This window comes from Phyllobates terribilis, unplaced genomic scaffold (assembly GCF_046119375.1).
Source record: "Phyllobates terribilis strain yellow unplaced genomic scaffold, ASM4611937v1 Scaffold_11__3_contigs__length_659146591, whole genome shotgun sequence".
Taxonomy (NCBI): domain Eukaryota; kingdom Metazoa; phylum Chordata; class Amphibia; order Anura; family Dendrobatidae; genus Phyllobates; species Phyllobates terribilis.
Window position 1 is genome coordinate 649,015,740 of NW_027362771.1, and position 18,641 is coordinate 649,034,380.

Below are 18,641 nucleotides of genomic sequence, written 5' to 3' on the forward strand. Positions count from 1 at the left end.
TGACATCTAGTGGCCAGTACTGGTACTGCAGCCTCCTGTCACATGAGCTGTGCTATGACATCTGGTGGCCAGTACTGGTACTGCAGCCTCCTGTCACATGAGCTGTGCTATGACATCTAATGGCCAGCACTGGTACTGCAGCCTCCTGTCACATGAGCTGTGCTATGACATCTAATGGCCAGCACTGGTACTGCAGCCTCCTGTCACATGAGCTGTGCTATGACATCTAGTGGCCAGTACTAGTACTGCAGCCTCCTGTCACATGAGCTGTGCTATGACATCTCGTGGCCAGCACTGGTACTGCAGCCTCCTGTCACATGAGCTGTGCTATGACATCTAGTGGCCAGCACTGGTACTGCAACCTCCTGTCACATGAGCTGTGCTATGACATCTGGTGGCCAGTACTGGTACTGCAGCCTCCTGTCACATGAGCTGTGCTATGACATCTAGTGATCAGCACTGGTACTGCAGTCTCCTGTCACATGAGCTGTGCTATGATATCTAGTGGCCAGCACTGGTACTGCAGCCTCCTGTCACATGAGCTGTGCTATGACATCTAGTGGTCAGCACTGGTACTGCAGCCTCCTGTCACATGAGCTGTGCTATGACATCTGGTGGTCAGCACTGGTACTGCAGCCTCCTGTCACATGCGCTGTGCAATGACATCTGGTGGCCAGCACTGGTACGGCAGCCTCCTGTCACATGAGCTGTGCTATGACATCTAGTGGCCAGCACTGGTACTGCAGCCTCCTGTCACATGAGCTGTGCTATGACATCTAGTGGCCAGCACTGGTACTGCAGCCTCCTGTCACATGAGCTGTGCTATGATATCTAGTGGCCAGCACTGGTACTGCAGCCTCCTGTCACATGAGCTGTGCTATGACATCTAGTGGCCAGCACTGGTACTGCAGCCTCCTGTCACATGAGCTGTGCTGACATCTAGTGGCCAGCACTGGTACTGCAGCCTCCTGTCACATGCACTGTGCTATGACATCTAGTGGCCAGCACTGGTACTGCAGCCTCCTGTCACATGAGCTGTGCTATGACATCTGGTGGCCAGTACTTGTACTGCAGCCTCCTGTCACATGAGCTGTGCTATGACATCTGGTGGCCAGCACTGGTACTGCAGCCTTCTGTCACATGAGCTGTGCTATGACATCTAGTGGCCAGTACTGGTACTGCAGCCTCCTGTCACATGCGCTGTGCTATGACATCTGGTGGCCAGCACTGGTACTGCAGCCTTCTGTCACATGAGCTGTGCTATGACATCTAGTGGCCAGTACTGGTACTGCAGCCTCCTGTCACATGCGCTGTGCTATGACATCTGGTGGCCAGCACTGGTACTGCAGACTTCTGTCACATGAGCTGTGCTATGACATCTAGTGGCCAGCACTGGTACTGCAGTCTCCTGTCACATGAGCTGTGCTATGATATCTAGTGGTCAGCACTGGTACTGCAGCCTCCTGTCACATGCGCTTTGCTATGACATCTAGTGGCCAGCACTGGTACTGCAGCCTCCTGTCACATGAGCTGTGCTATGACATCTAGTGGCCAGTACTGGTATTGCTACCTCCTGTCACATGAGCTGTGCTATGACATCTAGTGGTCAGCACTGGTACTGCAGCCTCCTGTCACATGAGCTGTGCTATGATATCTAGTGGTCAGCACTGGTACTGCAGCCTCCTGTCACATGAGCTGTGCTATGACATCTAGTGGCCAGCACTGGTACTGCAGCCTCCTGTCACATGAGCTGTGCTATGATATCTAGTGGCCAGCACTGGTACTGCAGCCTCCTGTCACATGAGCTGTGCTATGACATCTGGTGGCCAGCACTGGTACTGCAGCATCCTGTCACATGCGCTGTGCTATGACATCTAGTGGCCAGCACTGCTACTGCAGCCTCCTGTCACATGAGCTGTGCTGACATCTAGTGGCCAGCACTGGTACTGCAGCTTCCTGTCACATGAGCTGTGCTATGACATCTAGTGGTCAGCGCTGGTACTGCAGCCTCCTGTCACATGAGCTGTGCTATGGCATCTAGTGGCCAGCACTGGTACTGCAGCCTCCTGTCATATGAGCTGTGCTGACATCTAGTGGCCAGCACTGGTACTGCAGCCTCCTGTCACATGAGCTGTGCTATGATATCTAGTGGTCAGCACTGGTACTGCAGCCTCCTGTCCCATGAGCTGTGCTATGACATCTGGTGGCCAGCACTGGTACTGCAGCCTCCTGTCACATGCGCTTTGCTATGACATCTAGTGGCCAGCACTGGTACTGCAGCCTCCTGTCACATGAGCTGTGCTATGATATCTAGTGGCCAGCACTGGTACTGCAGCATCCTGTCACATGAGCTGTGCTATGATATCTAGTGGTCAGCACTGGTACTGCAGCCTTCTGTCACATGAGCTGTGCTATGACATCTAGTGGCCAGCACTGGTACTGCAGCCTCCTGTCACATGAGCTGTGATATGATATCTAGTGGTCAGCACTGGTACTGCAGCCTTCTGTCACATGAGCTGTGCTATGACATCTAGTGCCCAGCACTGGTACTGCAGCCTCCTGTCCCATGAGCTGTGCTATGATATCTAGTGGCCAGCACTGGTACTGCAGCCTCCTGTCACATGAGCTGTGCTATGACATCTAGTGGTCAGCACTGGTACTGCAGCCTCCTGTCACATGAGCTGTGCTATGACATCTAGTGGCCAGCACTGGTACTGCAGCCTCCTGTCACATGAGCTGTGCTATGACATCTGGTGGCCAGCACTGGTACTGCAGCCTCCTGTCACATGCGCTGTGCTATGACATCTAGTGGCCAGCACTGGTACTGCAGCCTCCTGTCACATGAGCTGTGCTATGATATCTGGTGGCCAGTTCTGGTACTGCAGCCTCCTGTCACATGAGCTGTGCTGACATCTAGTGGTCAGCACTGGTACTGCAGCCTCCTGTCACATGAGCTGTGCTATGACATCTAGTGGCCAGCACTGGTACTGCAGCCTCCTGTCACATGAGCTGTGCTATGACATCTAGTGGCCAGCACTGGTACTGCAGCCTCCTGTCACATGAGCTGTGCTGACATCTAGTGGCCAGCACTGGTACTGCAGCCTCCTGTCACATGCGCTGTGCTATGACATCTAGTGGCCAGCACTGTTACTGCAGCCTCCTGTCACATGAGCTGTGCTATGACATCTAGTGGTTAGCACTGGTACTGCAGCCTCCTGTCAAATGAGCTGTGATGACATCTGGTGGCCAGTACTGGTGCTGCAGCCTCCTGTCACATGAGCTGTGCTATGACATCTAGTGGCCAGCACTGGTACTGCAGCCTCCTGTCACATGAGCTGTGCTATGACATCTGGTGGCCAGCACTGGTACTGCAGCCTCCTGTCCCATGAGCTGTGCTATGACATCTGGTGGCCAGTACTGGTACTGCAGCCTCCTGTCACATGAGCTGTGCTATGACATCTAGTGGTCAGCACTGGTACTGCAGCCTCCTGTCCCATGAGCTGTGCTATGACATCTAGTGGCCAGTACTGGTACTGCAGCCTCCTGTCACATCAGCTGTGCTCTGACATCTAGTGGCCAGCACTGGTACTGCAGCCTCCTGTCACATGAGCTGTGCTGACATCTGGTGGCCCGCACTGGTACTGCAGCATCCCGTCACATGAGCTGTGCTATGACATCTAGTGGCCAGTACTGGTACTGCAGCCTCCTGTCACATGAGCTGTGCTATGACATCTAGGGGCCAGCACTGGTACTGCAGTCTCCTGTCACATGAGCTGTGCTATGACATCTAGTGGCCAGCACTGGTACTGCAGACTCCTGTCACGAGCTGTGCTATGACATCTGGTGGCCAGCACTGGTACTGCAGCCTCCTGTCACATGAGCTGTGCTATGACATCTAGTGGCCAGTACTGGTACTGCAGCCTCCTGTCACATGAGCTGTGCTATGACATCTAGGGGCCAGCACTGGTACTGCAGTCTCCTGTCACATGAGCTGTGCTATGACATCTAGTGGCCAGCACTGGTACTGCAGCCTCCTGTCACATGAGCTGTGCTGACATCTAGTGGCCAGCACTGGTACTGCAGCCTCCTGTCACATGAGCTGTGCTATGACATATCGTGGCCAGCACTGGTACTGCAGCCTCCTGTCCCATGAGCTGTGCTATGACATCTGGTGGCCAGCACTGGTACTGTAGCCTCCTGTCACATGAGCTGTGCTATGACATCTAGTGGCCAGCACTGGTACTGCAGCCTCCTGTCACATGAGCTGTGCTATTACATCTAGTGGCCAGCACTGGTACTGCAGCCTCCTGTCACATGAGCTGTGCTATGATATCTAGTGGCCAGCACTGGTACTGCAGCATCCTGTCACATGAGCTGTGCTATGTTATCTAGTGGCCAGCACTGGTACTGCAGCCTCCTGTCACATGAGCTGTGCTATGATATCTAGTGGCCAGCACTGGTACTGCAGCCTCCTGTCACATGAGCTGTGCTATGACATCTAGTGGCCAGCACTGGTACTGCAGCCTCCTGTCACATGAGCTGTGCTGATATCTAGTGGTCAGCACTGGTACTGCCGCCTCCTGTCACATGAGCTGTGCTATGACATCTAGTGGCCAGCACTGGTATTGCAGCCTCCTGTCACATGAGCTGTGCTATGACATCTGGTGGCCAGTACTGGTACTGCAGCCTCCTTTCGCATGAGCTGTGCTATGACATCTAGTGGTCAGCACTGGTACTGCAGCCTCCTTTCGCATGAGCTGTGCTATGACATCTAGTGGTCAGCACTGGTACTGCAGCCTCCTGTCACATGAGCTGTGCTGACATCTGGTGGCCCGCACTGGTACTGCAGCATCCTGTCACATGAGCTGTGCTATGACATCTAGTGGCCAGTACTGGTACTGCAGCCTCCTGTCACATGAGCTGTGCTATGACATCTAGGGGCCAGCACTGGTACTGCAGTCTCCTGTCACATGAGCTGTGCTATGACATCTAGTGGCCAGCACTGGTACTGCAGCCTCCTGTCACATGAGCTGTGCTGACATCTGGTGGCCCGCACTGGTACTGCAGCATCCCGTCACATGAGCTGTGCTATGACATCTAGTGGCCAGTACTGGTACTGCAGCCTCCTGTCACATGAGCTGTGCTATGACATCTAGGGGCCAGCACTGGTACTGCAGTCTCCTGTCACATGAGCTGTGCTATGACATCTAGTGGCCAGCACTGGTACTGCAGACTCCTGTCACGAGCTGTGCTATGACATCTGGTGGCCAGCACTGGTACTGCAGCCTCCTGTCACATGAGCTGTGCTATGACATCTAGTGGCCAGTACTGGTACTGCAGCCTCCTGTCACATGAGCTGTGCTATGACATCTAGGGGCCAGCACTGGTACTGCAGTCTCCTGTCACATGAGCTGTGCTATGACATCTAGTGGCCAGCACTGGTACTGCAGCCTCCTGTCACATGAGCTGTGCTGACATCTAGTGGCCAGCACTGGTACTGCAGCCTCCTGTCACATGAGCTGTGCTATGACATCTCGTGGCCAGCACTGGTACTGCAGCCTCCTGTCCCATGAGCTGTGCTATGACATCTGGTGGCCAGCACTGGTACTGTAGCCTCCTGTCACATGAGCTGTGCTATGACATCTAGTGGCCAGCACTGGTACTGCAGCCTCCTGTCACATGAGCTGTGCTATTACATCTAGTGGCCAGCACTGGTACTGCAGCCTCCTGTCACATGAGCTGTGCTATGATATCTAGTGGCCAGCACTGGTACTGCAGCATCCTGTCACATGAGCTGTGCTATGTTATCTAGTGGCCAGCACTGGTACTGCAGCCTCCTGTCACATGAGCTGTGCTATGATATCTAGTGGCCAGCACTGGTACTGCAGCCTCCTGTCACATGAGCTGTGCTATGACATCTAGTGGCCAGCACTGGTACTGCAGCCTCCTGTCACATGAGCTGTGCTGATATCTAGTGGTCAGCACTGGTACTGCCGCCTCCTGTCACATGAGCTGTGCTATGACATCTAGTGGCCAGCACTGGTATTGCAGCCTCCTGTCACATGAGCTGTGCTATGACATCTGGTGGCCAGTACTGGTACTGCAGCCTCCTTTCGCATGAGCTGTGCTATGACATCTAGTGGTCAGCACTGGTACTGCAGCCTCCTGTCACATGAGCTGTGCTGACATCTGGTGGCCCGCACTGGTACTGCAGCATCCTGTCACATGAGCTGTGCTATGACATCTAGTGGCCAGTACTGGTACTGCAGCCTCCTGTCACATGAGCTGTGCTATGACATCTAGGGGCCAGCACTGGTACTGCAGTCTCCTGTCACATGAGCTGTGCTATGATATCTAGTGGCCAGCACTGGTACTGCAGACTCCTGTCACATGAGCTGTGCTATGACATCTGGTGGCCAGCACTGGTACTGCAGCCTCCTGTCACATGAGCTGTGCTATGACATCTAGTGGCCAGTACTGGTACTGCAGCCTCCTGTCACATGAGCTGTGCTATGACATCTAGGGGCCAGCACTGGTACTGCAGTCTCCTGTCACATGAGCTGTGCTATGACATCTAGTGGCCAGCACTGGTACTGCAGCCTCCTGTCACATGAGCTGTGCTGACATCTAGTGGCCAGCACTGGTACTGCAGCCTCCTGTCACATGAGCTGTGCTATGACATCTAGTGGCCAGCACTGGTACTGCAGCCTCCTGTCCCATGAGCTGTGCTATGACATCTGGTGGCCAGCACTGGTACTGCAGCCTCCTGTCACATGAGCTGTGCTATGACATCTAGTGGCCAGCACTGGTACTGCAGCCTCCTGTCACATGAGCTGTGCTATGACATCTAATGGCCAGCACTGGTACTGCCGCCTCCTGTCACATGAGCTGTGCTATGACATCTAGTAGTCAGCACTGGTACTACAGCCTCCTGTCACATGAGCTGTGCTATGACATCTAGTGGTCAGCACTGGTACTGCAGCCTCCTGTCACATGAGCTGTGCTATGACATCTAGTGGCCAGCACTGGTACTGCAGCCTCCTGTCACATGCGCTGTGCTATGACATCTAGTGGCCAGCACTGGTACTGCAGTCTCCTGTCACATGAGCTGTGCTATGACATCTAGTGGCCAGCACTGGTATTGCAGCCTCCTGTCACATGAGCTGTGCTATGACATCTGGTGGCCAGTACTGGTACTGCAGCCTCCTGTCACATGAGCTGTGCTATGACATCTAGTGGTCAGCACTGGTACTGCAGCCTCCTGTCACATGAGCTGTGCTATGACATCTGGTGGCCAGCACTGGTACTGCAGCCTCCTGTCACATGAGCTGTGCTATGACATCTAGTGGCCAGTACTGGTACTGCAGCCTCCTGTCACATGAGCTGTGCTATGACATCTGGTGGCCAGTACTGGTACTGCAGCCTCCTGTCACATGCGCTGCTTTGCACAGGCAATAATCCACATAGCGGATCAGTCACTACCGCCCTCTTCTTGTATGCGCTAATTCATCAGAAGTTTTGATAAGATTTTTCTCATTAAAAAAAAAGCTATATTCTGCAGCTTCTCTCCAGTGAAAATCGTACAGCACAGAACGGCAGCATCGACGTGGTGAGACTGCAGCAATACAGCGACATGTGAACAGCCCCATAGACTGCCAGGTAGCAGCTCGGCCGGGTTGTCTCTGTCCCTTGTTAGCACCATCAGCTTCCTCTGACCCGCCCCCGGCGCTGAGACTGACAGCCAGGAGCATCCTGTACTGAGTCCTGGACCCAGTGGACAGAGAACAGCCTGTCAATCACACCAAGAGGGCGGAGCAACTACAGCCTAAATAACAACAGAGGATACGGAGTCATTCTGGGATGGAATTATACAGTAAGTACACCCTCCTCATCAGGACCAGTGATCTGGTGATGTATACAGATTCAATTATTACATCTGACAGTGATCAGACATGAGGCCTCATACTGCAGCCCCGCCCCCTGGTGATGACATCACTGATATAATGACATGTGACCACGCCCCTTATACTGCAGCCCCGGCTCCTCATCTATCACTGCTGACAACCTGCCTGTGTATGGAGTGTGAGGGGTTGTCAGCCCCGCCCCCTGGTGATGACATCACTGATATAATGACATGTGACCACGCCCCTTATACTGCAGCCCCGGCTCCTCATCTATCACTGCTGACAACCTGCCTGTGTATGGAGTGTGAGGGGTTGTCAGCCCCGCCCCCGGTGATGACATCACTGATATAATGACATGTGACCACGCCCCTTATACTCCAGCATCGGCTCCTCATCTATCACTGCTGACAACCTGCCTGTGTATGGAGTGTGAGGGGTTGTCAGCCCCGCCCCCTGGTGATGACATCACTGATATAATGACATGTGACCACGCCCCTTATACTGCAGCCCCGGCTCCTCATCTATCACTGCTGACAACCTGCCTGTGTATGGAGTGTGACGGGTTGTCAGCCCCGCCCCCTGGTGATGACATCACTGATATAATGACACTTAGACACTTAATAAACATCTTTATTCATTATAAAACACACTTTTCACACTTCCCCCCTCGCAGCGCTTCTCTCCTTGTTTTTGCTCTCACTCCGAGGATGTCCATTCTCCGAGCTTCTGGAACATGTCAAATATTGTATGTGGGGGCCGGGGTTGCGGCCGGAGGGTCAACGGAGGCAGGCCGTCTGCTGTGAGGAACGGGGCTTCTGAGTATCTTTCACAGGGGTCTGAGAATGCAAAGATGTCAGGACCCTCGATCTGCGGAGCCTGAGACGGGTGATGGGAAATAAAAGAAGATAAAGTAATGTGATCCCTCCACATCCCCCAGGTGACATCACAGGAGATCCCTACAGCGTGTAACCAGCCCGACGTCCCCTCGCCGCAGGGGGTAACCACCCCGCCGTCCCCTCGCCGCAGGGGGTAACCACCTCGCCGCCCCCCCCCCCCCCCACCGCAGGGGGTAACCACCCCGCCGTCCCCTCGCCGCAGCGGGTAACCACCTCGCCGTCCCCCCGCCGCAGCGTGCAACAACCCCGCCATCCCCTCACCACAGGGTGTGACCACCCCGCCGTCCCCTCGCCGAAGCGGGTAACCACCCCGCCGTCCCCTCGCCGCAGCGGGTAACCACCCCGCCGTCACCTCGCCGCAGCGGGTAACCACCTCGCCGTCCCCCCGCCGCAGCGTGCAACAACCCCGCCATCCCCTCGCTACAGCGTGTAACAACCCCGCCATCCCCTCACCACAGGGTGTGACCACCCCGCTGTTCCCTCGCCGCAGGGTGTGACTGTGGTGCCCCTGCGGGTTCAGTCGCCACAGAGGTACTGCATCTCTCCCAGAGGTGTGGTACCCCACTCTCAGGTAAGGAGGGAGTGCTCCCGGGACCCTAACACCTGCATCCAACACATCCACTTCAGTGGGGGGCAGGGCGAGATTGCTCTTAAGGGAGAGCACAGTCCTGGGTCCCTAGCTGAAGGATGGAACTATGTAGTGAGTGTGGGTGGAGGACGTAGCCCAGGGGCGCACAGGAAAGAAAGTGATATAAAAGAGGGAAGCCATCTTGAAAGGACAGGTCAGTGAGAAGTGAGATCAGTCAGAGGAGGAGAGTGTGTGGAGCAGGATCTCTGCTCAGGAGGAGGACCTAGTGAGAGGCCCAAGGCTGTGAAGGAGAGAGGAGCAGGAGAGAAGGCTCCAGGAGGAACAAGGGGGTCCTAGGGGTACGGGCAGTGCTAGATGCCACCCGTACGCCCGAATCTGCAGGAACGTGAAGGGATCAGGCCGCAGAGAGGGGACCGGCCCCTAAACTAGTGGAGAACTACAAGGCTCAGCTAGAAACCGGAGGCTTCTGTACTTTTAGGGTGCAGCTGCCACAGCCACAATTACATCGCCGAGAAGGTGGCCACAGAGGTTCCAGGGGACTGCAGGTCGCCCGACAAAACCCGAGGCTACCGGCTTGGGACACTGATTGTGAGGCGCAGGGCAGGAGGGTGAGAGCCAGCGCAGGAAAACGACCGAGAACGGTACACAGAAGGGGGTCCCGTTAAGTGCTCTTGAACTACCTGAGGGATTGCTGAACCCCTGCCTGGTGAACGCAGCGCGACGTGGGAAGTTACACCGGTACCTGTAACTTGGATTGCAACAACTGTGAGTAAACTCTGAAGACTGCACCCCACTGTCTCCGTGAATTACTGCTGCGCCATTACCCCCTGCACTACACCGCAACATCCATAATAACTCAGCACGGCCCTGGAGCTAAGCTCTACCTGTGGAGAGCTGAACCAACTCTGCTGCATTCACACCAGCTCCAGAGGACCTGCTCCGCAGCGGCGGCACCTTGTAGCCGCATACCACAGATGGCGTCACGAACTGTAGATAAAAACTATAAATCCCCCTGTAAATATCCCCTTTTGATTGACCGCCCTGGGTCACGGACCGGGTCACCGCCGCTGTGACATCTCCCCTAGCAACGACCGGTCCGGCACCAAGAACCCCACGGCCCAGGGGGCGCGTCATGACCACCCCGCCGTCCCCTTGAAAATAGCGTGTAACCACCCCGCCGTCGCCTCACTGCAGGGTGGAATGATCCCCTTCCTCCTGTAGATTATAAGCCTAAGAGGGTCCTGTCCCGGCTGTCGCCCTCCTGACTTGTGCAGCACCGGGGGGCCACGCTGTACGATCCCGGAACTACTGGGATATTGCTTGTGCAGTAGATCAACGGTGACTGTGGGGCCCCAACCTCAGGAGTCGTCAGCAGAATAAAGGCGCAAAACAAAAACATACAAACATCATAACCGAAAAGTGACCGTGTGGATCACAATCCTGGGGGCTGCCGTAGACCTCACCTCCCGATGCTCCGACCGCCTCTGGCGCGCGGTCAGCCGCTGGATCTGCTCCGACGGCGGCTCCACACTGACGAGACCCTGATAAAGACTGTGCACCCGACACACATTGAGAGCTGAGAAGAAGGGAACAGGTCAGTGTCTGTACCTCAGATCAGCGCTCCTCACCCTCCACTGCGCCGTGGTCCCCAGAGCTCCTCACTGCCATACTTCACAGCGCTCACCATCCTCTCCTCCACAGTGCAGCGCTCATCAACCTCCTCACCTCTCCCCAGCACTCCTCGTCAACCGCCGTCCAAAGCTCATCCTCCTCCGTCACTAGCGCTCATCCTCCCCCTTACCCAGTGATCCTACTGTAGTCCTCAGTGCTCCTTGTCCCCCTCCTCCCCAGCGCTCCTCGTCTTCCTCACCTCTGGCGGCCTTGCTCTCCACCCCGCGTCTCACGGTGAAGGATCGGAGCAGCTCACTCCGCACAGCACTTTCGGCATCAAACGTCTGCTGTGCCTCCCGCCGCACCTCACTCCTCAGCGCCACACTGCTGTGCACTCGGGGGGCTGCCAGGGGGCGCCCACAGTCCTCGTCATCCACATCGAAGCGCACCTGGTGGGGAGAACAGTCAGGGACATTAGTGCAGAGACCCCCGAGTACTCCCCCGGCCTCATTGCTGCTTGCGGCCAGTGAATTACTACAGTTTGCACCCACAGATCTCACTCTCGGCAGTGCAGAGGTTTGTCCTTAGCGTCTCCCCAGACCTTTTTGCTCTCTTCCCGCCTCCTCCTCGCCATCTTTCTCACCCTCTTCCCCATCTTATTGCCTCCTCGTCATCTTCCCCCTCCTCCTCTCGCCACCCCCCTCTTCCATCTTCCTCCTCCTCACCCTTACCTGCCACCATCCCCACCGGCGCTCTGCCGCCGCCCCCTCTGGCGCTCTGATGTCTCCTGGTGCAGGATCCCGCCTCTTTCTTGCCGCCATCTTCCTGCCCTCTTCCCGCCTCCTAACCCTCATCTGACGCCGTCCCCTCCGATGCTCCGCCGTCTCCCGCCTCCTCCTCTTCCATCTTCCTCCTCGCCCTCACCTGTCACCGTCCCCTCCGGCACCCCGCCCGCCTCCATCCTTCTCACCTGTCGCCGTCCTCTCCGGTGCTCCGTCGTCTCCCGCCTCCTCCTCACCTGCCACCGCCCCCTCCTCTTCCATCTTCCTCCCCCTCTTCCCACACGGCGCTCCACTGTCTCCAGCCTCGTCCTCTTCCATCTTCCTCCTCCTCACCTGCCGCCACCCCCTCCTCTTCCATCTTCATTCCCCTCTTCCCACTCGGCACTCCACTGTCTCCAGCTTCCTCCTCTTCCATCTTCCTCACCTGCTGCCCACCATCTACCGCCTCCTCTTCCCCCTCCTCACCTGTCGCCGTCTCCTCCTCCCCGCCCTCTCCACCTCCTCCTCACGTCTCCAGCCTCCTCCTCCCCTCGACCACTTCCTCCTCCCTGCCCCCTCCTCTTCCATCTTCCTCACCTGCCGCCGTCCCCTCCGGAGCTATGCCGTCTCCCGCCTTCACCTCTTCCATCTTCCTCATCTGCCGTTGTCCCCTCTGGCGCTCCGCCGTCTCCCGCCTCCTCCTCATCTGCCGCCGTCCCCTTCAGCACTCCGCTGTCCCCTCCTCCTCCTCAGCTGCCGCCGCCCCCTCTGGTGCTCTGCAGTCTCCTCCTCACCTGCCGCCGTTTCTTTCTGTGCTCCACTGTCTCCTCCCTCCCACTCTGGTACTCCGCCGTCACCAGCCTCCTCCTCACCTGCCGCCGTCCCCTTCGGCGCTCCGCTGTCTCCTCACCTGCCGCCGCCCCCTCCGGTGCGTCGCCGTCTCCCGCCTCCTCCCCCTCTTCACCTGCCGCCGTCCCCTCCGGCGCTCTGCCCCCTCCTCTTCCTCACCTGCTACCGTCTCCCCCTCTTCCTCTTCACCTGCCACTGTACCCTCCGGCACTCCGCCGTCTCCTGCATACTCCCCCTCTTCCATCTTCCTCCTCACCTGCCGCCGCCCCCTCCGGCGCTCCGCCCCCTCCTCACCTGCTGCTGTGTCCCGCCTCCTCCCCCTCACCTGCCGCCGTCTCCCCCTCTTCCTGCCTCCTCCTCACCTGCAGCTGTCCCCTCCGGCGCTCCGCCGTCTCCCTCTATCCATCATCCTCTTCCTCCTCACCTGCCGCCCTCCCCTACAGCGGTCCGCCGTTTCCCGCCTCCTCCCCCTCTTCCATCTTCCTGGCCCTCTTCCTCCTCATCTGCCGCCGCCCCCTCCGGCGCTCCGACATCTCCCGCCGTCTCCCACTCTTCCTGCCTCCTCACCTGCCGCCCTCCGCCGTCTCCCACCTACACCTCCTCTACCATCTTCCTCTTCACCTGCCACCGACCCCTGCAGTGCTCCTCCGTCTCCCACCCCTCCTCACCTGCCGCCGCCGTCTCCCGCCCCCTCCTTTTCTATCTTCCTCCTCACCTGCCGCCAACCCCTCCGGCGCTCCGCCATCTCCATCTCCCTCTTCCTCCTCACCTGCTGCCGTCCCCTCCGGCGCTCCGCCGTCTCCCGCCCCCTCCTCTTCTATCTTCCTCCTCACCTGCCGCCACCCCCTCCGGCGCTCCGCCATCTCCATCTCCCTCCTCACCTGCCGCCATCCCCTCCGACACTCTGCCGTCTCCTGCCTCCTCTCCATCTTCCATGTTCCTCTTCCTCCTCCCGCGCTCCGCTGTCTCCAGCCTCCTCCTCACCTGCCTCCGTCTCCTCTGGCCCTCCGCCCCCTCCTCACCTGCCGCCGCCTCCTCAACTGCCGCCGTCCCCTCCGGTGCTCCGCCCCCTCCTCTTCCTCACATGCCGTCTCCCCCTCACCTGCCGCCGCCCCCCGCCTCCTCACCTGCCGCCGTCCCCTCCGGCGCTCCGCCGTCTCCCGGCGAAGGATCCCGCCGCCCTTCTCAGGGGTCAGGGAGACGTCCAGCAGTGGGTGGGCCTCTGCCTGGTCCGGGGCCTGTGCCAGTGGCCGGGGGGCACAGTGAGTGGGGTCCTCCTCACCGGACACAGACATCTTGGGCAGGAAAAGCCGGACATTAGTGGAGCTGAGCGCAGGACCGAGCTGAGCGCAGGACCGAGCGGACGCAGGACCGAGCTGAGCGCAGGACCGAGCGGACGCAGGACCGATCGAGCGCAGGACCGATCGAGCGCAGGACCGATCGAGCGCAGGACGGAGCAGACGCAGGACGGAGCAGACGCAGGACGGAGCAGACGCAGGATCGATCGAGCGCAGGACGGAGCAGACGCAGGACGGAGCAGACGCAGGACGGAGCAGACGCAGGACGGAGCAGACGCAGGATCGATCGAGCGCAGGACGGAGCAGACGCAGGACGGAGCAGACGCAGGATCGATCGAGCGCAGGACGGAGCAGACGCAGGACCGATCGAGCGCAGGACGGAGCGGGCGCAGGACGGAGCAGACGCAGGACGGAGCAGACGCAGGACGGAGCAGACGCAGGACGGAGCAGACGCAGGACGGAGCAGACGCAGGACGGAGCAGACGCAGGATCGATCGAGCGCAGGACGGAGCAGACGCAGGACGGAGCAGACGCAGGATCGATCGAGCGCAGGACGGAGCAGACGCAGGACGGAGCAGACGCAGGATCGATCGAGCGCAGGACGGAGCAGACACAGGACGGATCGGGCGCAGGACGGATCGAGCGCAGGACGGAGCGGGCGCAGGACGGATCGAGCGCAGGACGGAGCGGGCGCAGGACGGATCGAGCGCAGGACGGATCGAGCGCAGGACGGAGCGGGCGCAGGACGGAGCGGGCGCAGGACGGATCGAGCGCAGGACGGAGCGGGCGCAGGACGGATCGAGCGCAGGACGGAGCGGGCGCAGGACCGATCGAGCGCAGGACGGAGCAGACGCAGGACGGATCGGGCGCAGGACGGAGCGGGCGCAGGACGGAGCGGGCGCAGGACGGAGCGGGCGCAGGACGGAGCGGGCGCAGGACTGATCGAGCGCAGGACGGATCGAGCGCAGGACGGAGCGGGCGCAGGACGGAGCGGGCGCAGGACGGAGCGGGCGCAGGACCGATCGAGCGCAGGACGGAGCAGACGCAGGACGGATCGGGCGCAGGACGGATCGAGAGCAGGACGGATCGGGCGCAGGACGGATCGAGAGCAGGACGGATCGAGCGCAGGACGGAGCGGGCGCAGGACGGAGCGGGCGCAGGACGGAGCGGGCGCAGGACGGAGCGGGCGCAGGACGGAGCGGGCGCAGGACGGAGCGGGCGCAGGACGGAGCGGGCGCAGGACGGAGCGGGCGCAGGACCGATCGGGCGCAGGACCGATCGGGCGCAGGACGGATCGAGAGCAGGACGGATCGGGAGCAGGACGGATCGGGCGCAGGACGGATCGGGCGCAGGACGGATCGAGAGCAGGACGGATCGGGCGCAGGACGGATCGAGAGCAGGACGGATCGAGAGCAGGACGGATCGAGAGCAGGACGGATCGAGAGCAGGACGGATCGGGCGCAGGACGGATCGGGCGCAGGACGGATCGAGAGCAGGACGGATCGAGAGCAGGACGGATCGGGCGCAGGACGGATTGAGAGCAGGACAGAGCGGGCGCAGGACGGATCGAGCGCAGGACGGATCGAGCGCAGGACGGAGCGGGCGCAGGACGGAGCGGGCGCAGGACGGATCGAGCGCAGGACGGAGCGGGCGCAGGACGGATCGGGCGCAGGACGGAGCAGACGCAGGACGGATCGGGCGCAGGACGGAGCGGGCGCAGGACGGAGCGGGCGCAGGACGGATCGAGCGCAGGACGGAGCGGGCGCAGGACGGAGCGGGCGCAGGACTGATCGAGCGCAGGACGGAGCGGGCGCAGGACGGAGCGGGCGCAGGACGGAGCGGGCGCAGGACGGAGCGGGCGCAGGACCGATCGAGCGCAGGACGGAGCAGACGCAGGACGGATCGGGCGCAGGACGGATCGAGAGCAGGACGGATCGGGCGCAGGACGGATCGAGAGCAGGACGGATCGAGCGCAGGACGGATCGAGCGCAGGACGGAGCGGGCGCAGGACGGAGCGGGCGCAGGACGGAGCGGGCGCAGGACGGAGCGGGCGCAGGACCGATCGAGCGCAGGACCGATCGAGCGCAGGACGGATCGGGCGCAGGACGGATCGAGAGCAGGACGGATCGAGAGCAGGACGGATCGGGCGCAGGACGGATCGGGCGCAGGACGGATCGGGCGCAGGACGGATCGGGCGCAGGACGGATCGGGCGCAGGACGGATCGGGCGCAGGACGGAGCGGGCGCAGGACGGAGCGGGCGCAGGACGGATCGGGCGCAGGACGGATCGGGCGCAGGACGGATCGGGCGCAGGACGGATCGGGCGCAGGACGGATCGAGAGCAGGACGGATCGAGAGCAGGACGGATCGAGAGCAGGACGGATCGGGCGCAGGACGGATCGAGAGCAGGACAGAGCGGGCGCAGGACGGATCGAGCGCAGGACGGAGCGAGCGCAGGACGGAGCGGGCGCAGGACAGAGCGGGCGCAGGACGGATCGAGCGCAGGACGGAGCGGGCGCAGGACGGAGCGGGCGCAGGACGGATCGGGCGCAGGACGGATCGGGCGCAGGACCGATCGAGCGCAGGACGGAGCAGACGCAGGACGGATCGGGCGCAGGACCGATCGAGCGCAGGACGGAGCAGACGCAGGACGGATCGGGCGCAGGACCGATCGAGAGCAGGACGGATCGGGCGCAGGACGGATCGAGAGCAGGACGGATCGAGCGCAGGACGGAGCGGGCGCAGGACGGAGCGGGCGCAGGACGGAGCGGGCGCAGGACGGAGCGGGCGCAGGACGGAGCGGGCGCAGGACGGAGCGGGCGCAGGACCGATCGAGCGCAGGACGGATCGGGCGCAGGACGGATCGAGAGCAGGACGGATCGAGAGCAGGACGGATCGGGCGCAGGACGGATCGGGCGCAGGACGGATCGGGCGCAGGACGGATCGAGAGCAGGACGGATCGAGAGCAGGACGGATCGGGCGCAGGACGGATCGGGCGCAGGACGGATCGAGAGCAGGACGGATCGAGAGCAGGACGGATCGGGCGCAGGACGGATCGAGAGCAGGACAGAGCGGGCGCAGGACGGATCGAGCGCAGGACGGATCGAGCGCAGGACGGAGCGGGCGCAGGACGGAGCGGGCGCAGGACGGATCGAGCGCAGGACGGATCGAGAGCAGGACGGATCGGGCGCAGGACGGATCGAGAGCAGGACGGATCGAGAGCAGGACGGAGCGGGCGCAGGACGGAGCGGGCGCAGGACGGAGCGGGCGCAGGACGGAGCGGGCGCAGGACCGATCGAGCGCAGGACCGATCGAGCGCAGGACGGATCGGGCGCAGGACGGATCGAGAGCAGGACGGATCGAGAGCAGGACGGATCGGGCGCAGGACGGATCGGGCGCAGGACGGATCGGGCGCAGGACGGATCGGGCGCAGGACGGATCGAGAGCAGGACGGATCGGGCGCAGGACGGATCGGGCGCAGGACGGATCGAGCGCAGGACGGATCGAGAGCAGGACGGATCGGGCGCAGGACGGATCGAGAGCAGGACGGAGCGGGCGCAGGACGGAGCGGGCGCAGGACGGATCGAGCGCAGGACGGATCGAGCGCAGGACGGATCGGGCGCAGGACGGATCGAGCGCAGGACGGATCGGGCGCAGGACGGATCGGGCGCAGGACGGATCGAGAGCAGGACGGATCGAGAGCAGGACGGATCGAGCGCAGGACGGATCGAGCGCAGGACGGATCGGGCGCAGGACGGAGCGGGCGCAGGACGGATCGAGCGCAGGACGGAGCGGGCGCAGGACGGATCGGGCGCAGGACGGATCGGGCGCAGGACGGATCGGGCGCAGGACCGATCGAGCGCAGGACGGAGCAGACGCAGGACGGATCGGGCGCAGGACGGATCGAGCGCAGGACGGATCGAGCGCAGGACGGATCGAGCGCAGGACGGATCGAGCGCAGGACGGAGCGGGCGCAGGACGGAGCGGGCGCAGGACGGATCGAGCGCAGGACGGAGCGGGCGCAGGACGGATCGGGCGCAGGACGGATCGGGCGCAGGACGGATCGGGCGCAGGACGGATCGGGCGCAGGACCGATCGAGCGCAGGACGGAGCAGACGCAGGACGGATCGGGCGCAGGACGGATCGAGCGCAGGACGGAGCGGGCGCAGGACGGATCGAGCGCAGGACGGAGCTAGCACTCCTGCATGGCATGCTGGGGGTAGAAGTACAGAGTGGACTGAGGACTACAACTCCCAGCACGGGACGCTGCTATTTCGCACTACATCCCCGGTGTCACGTCCTCACCTCCGCCGTCAGTCCGGGCCGTTATCACTATCACCACACATCCGAGAGTAAGACCCGGGCGCCGTCATGGCAACCGCGCGCCGCCATCTTACCACTCCCCACCGCGAAGCTTCAGCGCGCAGGGCGCAGACGCCAGGTTTGTGCTCCCAGTCACGTGGTCCGTCACGAGCGGCCGCGCTGCCTGACGTCACCCCTGGGGGGCGCTCTCACAGCCGTCATAATGAAAGAGGAGAGTGATACTAGCAGAGGAGTCACGTGTCGGGCACAGAGCGGCGGCCGCCATTGTGGAGAAGCCCTAGTATAGGGCGGAGCTTCCGAGCCGGGAGGCCAATGAGGAGTCTGGAAGGGGATGACGTCACCGCGGCTATATAAGGCAGTGTAAAGGCGGGAAGCACGAGGTTCAGAGCGGGTCTCGGGCAGAGCGGGTCG

General features: G+C 61.0%; 1 protein-coding gene across 1 annotated transcript; it reads right to left on the reverse strand.

Moving 5' to 3' along the window:
- Positions 1-8,518: 8,518 nt before the first annotated feature.
- PPP1R35 (protein phosphatase 1 regulatory subunit 35) lies at positions 8,519-18,414 on the reverse strand. Its single transcript, XM_073651077.1, has 5 exons — positions 18,213-18,414; positions 13,738-13,905; positions 11,260-11,449; positions 10,853-10,965; positions 8,519-8,780 (listed from the first exon to the last, which is right to left on the reverse strand). Exons 2-5 carry the CDS (start codon positions 13,903-13,905, stop codon positions 8,601-8,603), a joined length of 651 nt encoding a protein of 216 aa, XP_073507178.1. The 5' UTR covers positions 18,213-18,414; the 3' UTR covers positions 8,519-8,600.
- Positions 18,415-18,641: the final 227 nt, after the last annotated feature.

Excerpts from the sequence above, each read along its gene's own strand:
- PPP1R35 (XM_073651077.1), bottom strand. The coding sequence starts at position 13,905 with ATGTCTGTGTCCGGTGAGGAGGACCCCACTCACTGTGCCCCCCGGCCA. Across the intron at positions 10,966-11,259 it reads GGAGAGCAAGGCCGCCAGAG|CTCTCAATGTGTGTCGGGTG; the intron begins GTGAGGAAGACG and ends CCTTCTTCTCAG. Across the intron at positions 8,781-10,852 it reads GGCGGTCGGAGCATCGGGAG|GCTCCGCAGATCGAGGGTCC; the intron begins GTGAGGTCTACG and ends CACCCGTCTCAG.